Source organism: Nanorana parkeri, unplaced genomic scaffold (assembly GCF_000935625.1).
Source record: "Nanorana parkeri isolate BGI_ZX_2015 unplaced genomic scaffold, ASM93562v1 scaffold385, whole genome shotgun sequence".
Taxonomy (NCBI): domain Eukaryota; kingdom Metazoa; phylum Chordata; class Amphibia; order Anura; family Dicroglossidae; genus Nanorana; species Nanorana parkeri.
In genome coordinates this window covers 1,061,702-1,066,694 of record NW_017306653.1, presented here as the reverse complement: position 1 = coordinate 1,066,694, position 4,993 = coordinate 1,061,702, and the positions used below count along the sequence as shown (strand labels likewise).

At 43.6% G+C, this 4,993-nt stretch overlaps 1 protein-coding gene across 2 annotated transcripts in view; it reads left to right on the top strand.

Annotated features, from left to right (window-relative positions):
• KCNK5 (potassium two pore domain channel subfamily K member 5) overlaps window positions 1-4,993 on the top strand; it is a 36,284-nt gene that overhangs the window by 25,262 nt on the left and 6,029 nt on the right. The window contains exons 2-3 of one of the 2 annotated variants that reach the window (XM_018559248.1): window positions 3,537-3,648; window positions 4,919-4,993. In XM_018559248.1, coding sequence (XP_018414750.1) covers window positions 3,537-3,648; window positions 4,919-4,993 — 187 coding nt within the window. The remainder of the gene's footprint in view (window positions 1-3,536; window positions 3,649-4,918) is intronic. The other variant, XM_018559249.1, reaches the window with a different exon arrangement.

Sequence of the window (4,993 nt, the reverse complement as noted above, 5' to 3'; positions counted from 1 at the left end):
CAAGTGTTCTTTTTTCAAGTGCTGGAAGATGCCGGAAGGTCATTGTGTAGGACCACACGTGCTGTTACTGGACTTCTACATATGATCAGTGATGCAATTTTTCCGTATTAGTTTGTAATTGTACATGAGGGCAGCCATATTTGCAGATTCAATAGGTAGGCTGATGCTGCCAGCAATGTGCTTCCCGTCCTAGGGTGACAATGCTGTACTGTATCTATAGACGAGCAGCATTTTCACCCAATGCATGCAGGTACTACCTGCTTATAAGCGCCCACTCCAGACTGTCAACCGCCCATCAAGGCATTTTGATATTTGCATAACTCCTCCCCAAGACCCAGCCTACTACTTGCATAAAGACTGGGGGCTCTTGAGAGTCATACTTGGGTAGAGTGCTGTGATGTGTTCAGTAAGCCATGTATAGCACCCTGCCAGCCCCTCTTACCAGCCAGGCAAAATTAGTACTTTGTATTTAGAAATTTGAACTGTTATATCATTAGAGTTTTTTTGTTTTTTTTTAAATTGGGGCTCCTCCTTTAATGCACAGTGCATGGCTCTTGGCTCTCAGAATCTCATTCTCATTCTCTCTCTGGCTCTTCCAAGTAACACATTGCACAGATGAAAGCGCTTTGTGTTCCGCCCTGGTTGGGAGTGGCACAGATTAGTGCAGGGTTTTGGCACTTTCTCCTCGAATATCTGTTCTTGTCATCCTCCCCCGTGTAACGGACCTCCACAGATAGTGTGGAAGGCTGCGCTCCTGCCAAGTACAGAGGAGCCAAACACCAAATGGTACAAAGCAGATAGAGGCTTTCTTTCCTGTCATCTGTTCCTCACCGCTCCATTATCTTCCACAGATCAAAAATAGGGTCGCCTGTACTTCTTTCTTCTCTGAATTGGGGTTCCTCTAACAGAAAAGCAACAACATGAGGATTTTTTGTGCTCAACTTACCAGGCAAAGTTGATGCCACACAGAATTATTTTGTTTTTAATTTTTTTTTATAAGGGACAGCAAATGCGACTGACAACTTGACTTTTACAAATGTGCCATTTATTTAATTAAAGCAGAACTATGGGGTCAGTGCTTTTCCCCATAGTTCTCCTAAGGGTAATGGGAGGACACAAACTAGCATCCTCCAATCACCAAAAGCTCAGTATATAGCAAGCTACAGCTCGCGGCATACTGAGACCGCCGCAGCCGGGATGGATCCCGACAATACTGTCTGGATCCACCCAGCTGCGTGAGCGACAGCTGGCTCTGCCTATCTAGAGGCAGAGCCAGCTGTAACTGCAGTCATGGCTCTCTGTGAGTGACAGTCATGGCTCTCTGCAGGCACATGATTGAGAAGTGAGCGAGTGACGGTATGTGTTCGCTCACTTCCCGATCTATTGAGCCGATGTGTGACAGTTTCGTTGTCACACGTCGGCTCGAACTATGAGGATGAGTGATTTTCACTCGCCTCATAGTTCTCCTTTTTAAACATGTAAGCAAAAAATAAAAGCTAAAATGGCTTGTGTGTCATATACAGTGAGTGGCCAGATTATTATGACCACCCCATCACTACTTCGTTGGGCCACGAGATTTTTCGTTGGGCCACGAATTCTGCTGTTTTGCTGATCAACAATCATCCCACGTTCAAAGGCTGTTAAATCGCGCTGTTTCCCCAGATCTTCAGAAACAAATCACTTCTACTGTCGTGGTAAACAACCTGCTTCCCTATTTATAATGGTCTGGCCCTCTAGCAACTTCAGCGCAAAATTATAGCTAATTTGCCTACAAACGTCAGGTGGTCATAATAAACTGGACACTCAGAGTGTGTGTGTATATGTGTATGTATGTATATATGTATATTTTTGTGTGTGTGTGTGTGTGTGTGTGTGTGTGTATATATATAATGTTTTTTATTTTTTTTGGCCACGCACCCTCTGAAAGCTGTCTGCTCTTGCAGTGGGTACCCTATAAACTAAAGGATTATATTAGGGATAGCTAGCATGTGGGTAGTCGCTGGATGTATCCTACAGGATGTTTTCAGTCTCCAGTCACTCCTGTAGAACACTCTCTGACCATTTTCTCTAGGAAGTCTTCAATCTATGACTGTCTTCTGTAATATTACATACAATTAAATATTTTATGTGGCCCTTTGGAGAGCCCAGAGGTCACATTTGAGGCTCTCCTATTCCTTGTATGTTGACAACCATTGTATTAAAGGTTAATATTTTGTTAGAAGGGGCTAATTGGCAGTCCAAAGAACAGCCAGAAAGCAGGGCAATGCCATAGCATGTGCCAAACTGCGAGGCCTTAAATGTTTATCTGCCCACTTTGTGCCAGGTAGCAAAGTGTAGTAGGCATCAGTTGAATCTCAAGAGCGTGGACGCACCTGTTGGTTAATAAAACAATTCCTGAATATGTTGTTGTTTTTTTTTTTTGTTTTTTTTTAAGCCCTAACCCCATAGTTCTCCTTTAACAAATCCACATCAAATTCCTGGGGGGTCATAAAAGCGAAATATATGTTCTTGTTCTAACCTTAAGGAGACAGATTTCTATACGCACTGGCTTCCTGTCCGCCTGTTACAAGTGACAGTCGGCCTTGTTGTGCTGCTCGTGTAGTCGCACGTTATGAGCAGAGTTGTCGGATAGAAGGACAGTCTGTAATATTTGATTCAATCACACCTGAGTTGGGAGCAGGACGTGTTGTGCCATAACATGAACTCCTGTAAGATGTTCCCATCCATTGAGAGTTGCATAATCTGCCGCTTGTAAAATTTATATTTTCCTTTTTAGTATCGCAATTACATGTTTGCAGTAAATGTCATGTGTGATGAACATTATTGAATGACTGAATGATGATGTGAAGCTGGGTGGGGACGGATTCTAAAATTACTCTTACAGTAACCCTGTTACAAACCAAATGGAGAATATAATGGAAAACAGAAAAAGCGAGTGTCGGCTAAGGAGGAAACTGTATAACTGAACCAACAGTAGTTCCACACCTAGAGCTGGCTAAAGTTATGTGGAAACCACTTTTCTTTAAAAAGTCAAGCTTGGCACCTGCTCCTGCAGCCTGCAGAGCATCTCTATTGGTCCACAAGGCTGCCAATTACAGTGAAAGCCAGTAGGGAGGTTTAGGAAGCAGGAGACATAGGAGGGGCAGAGCCAATATTGACTTCTCCAATCCATGCATATATTGTCCCCCAAAAAGGTTCGTTACAAAACGTTCAAAAGATCACTTCTGATTTGGTTGATATGCTATGAAAACTGTTCCCGAAACAACCATTTTGCACTCATTGGCAGCAGAATATCCAAAATGTAATTTTTGTTTTTTAATGGTAATATTTTTCTTTGGCCTTATATCATAATTCTTGTGTGTCTACGGCAAACTAGACCTTCCCAATCCTCCTATCATTGTTCCAAATCTTTTCTTCTGATGTAATCTTTACATAAAGGCAAGCTTGTTCTGTAGATAACATTTAGTACAAGAAACAAAGAGAACAGAAAGTTCAAGGACCGCATTAAATAATTCCTTACTGCTTTTGATCCGCAGACGGTGTCCAATGCTGCCGGCCAGGGGGTGACTATTACCGGGAACACTACCTTCAACAACTGGAACTGGCCAAATGCGGTTATCTTTGCAGCGACTGTGATTACAACAATTGGTAAGTGTGAGAAACACATTGAGGCTGAGGAAGTAAATGCAACGTTTGAAACTTTCAGGCCAGGGGCAGATTCGGGCGATCCTGGGACCGTGCAATCGCGTGGCCCCATTGATTTCAATAGGGTTATATCCGAACAGCAATCGCTGAAAAAAAGGTACACTTGTACATGCCGCACCGCATTGTACACTCGCACCGCATGTTTTTTGTCCAGCAGCGATCATGCGCGATTGCACGGGTGGCATCCTGGGGTGCCTGGCATGACTGGGGTGCCATTAGAAAAGAATGGCACTACCAGCTCGTTCCGCGGTGGTGTGCAGTTTTGTGCACGATTGCAGCATGGTCACGTTTCGCCCGGGTGTGATCCTGGCCCAATGGAAGCTGCTCCTGCTGTGCTTTTCTATAACCTGTAGACCTCTGTGAATCCTTTTGTCATGTGTTTAATTTTTTTTTACAAAACAGCATGTGGCAGAATATTTTTATATAGAGATGGATATATCTTAATATTATACCTTGCCTGCTCAATTCGGCTGAAATTCTAGCCATGGGTGGCCCTATTGGCACCACCTAGCTTGACGAGTCAATTTAAAAACCAACTGCAACATCCATTAAGATCCAATCATTGTTTGGGTATTCAAGCAGCCGTGGCCGGCAGGGGAGAGTCCTAAACAGCACGAATGGAGAAATTGAGTGGCTTCATCCCATTGAGCCCACAGATTGAACAAGAGAAAGCGAGCCGTGTATGGCTAGCCTTAAACAGTTGTCACCAGAACAGGTGTCCCTATTGGAATATTTCCCTTTTTAGTCTTATCCCATTGACAAAATTGGAAATTTTTGGACTTTCCGTCCCTTGTCCAGTTGGCAGTGGTCACCAGGATGGAACTACTACTTCGTCTGAACATGGTTATAGGGTGGGGGAGTACAGGATGAACCCATTAGTTGGGTGGGGTGATCTTGGACAAGGCTGTAGGTCTTAGACTTGGATGTTCTGTCCATCAGTGGTGTCTGTATCACAAGACTGACTAAAACAGAATTAGAACTCCTTTTGGCCGGTAAAACAGTTGTGTACTTTGCAGTTTGCCTGGAGTTCAGTTATAAAACGTACCTGCCCAGCTTGACTCCTATATACCCTTCTATATAAAACTTGTGATAGCGCATGCTCTTCTTCCCTAAAAATGCCCTGTAATGTTTTTCAGTAAGCAGTCTGCAAGTGATGCCCTCTTTTGTGTCTGTTTTGTGATTTTAGTATTTTTTATGTTTTGGTTTTGTTCAGGTTATGGCAATATTGCTCCCAAGACGTCGGCCGGGCGCCTCTTCTGTATATTCTACGGCTTGTTTGGGGTGCCGC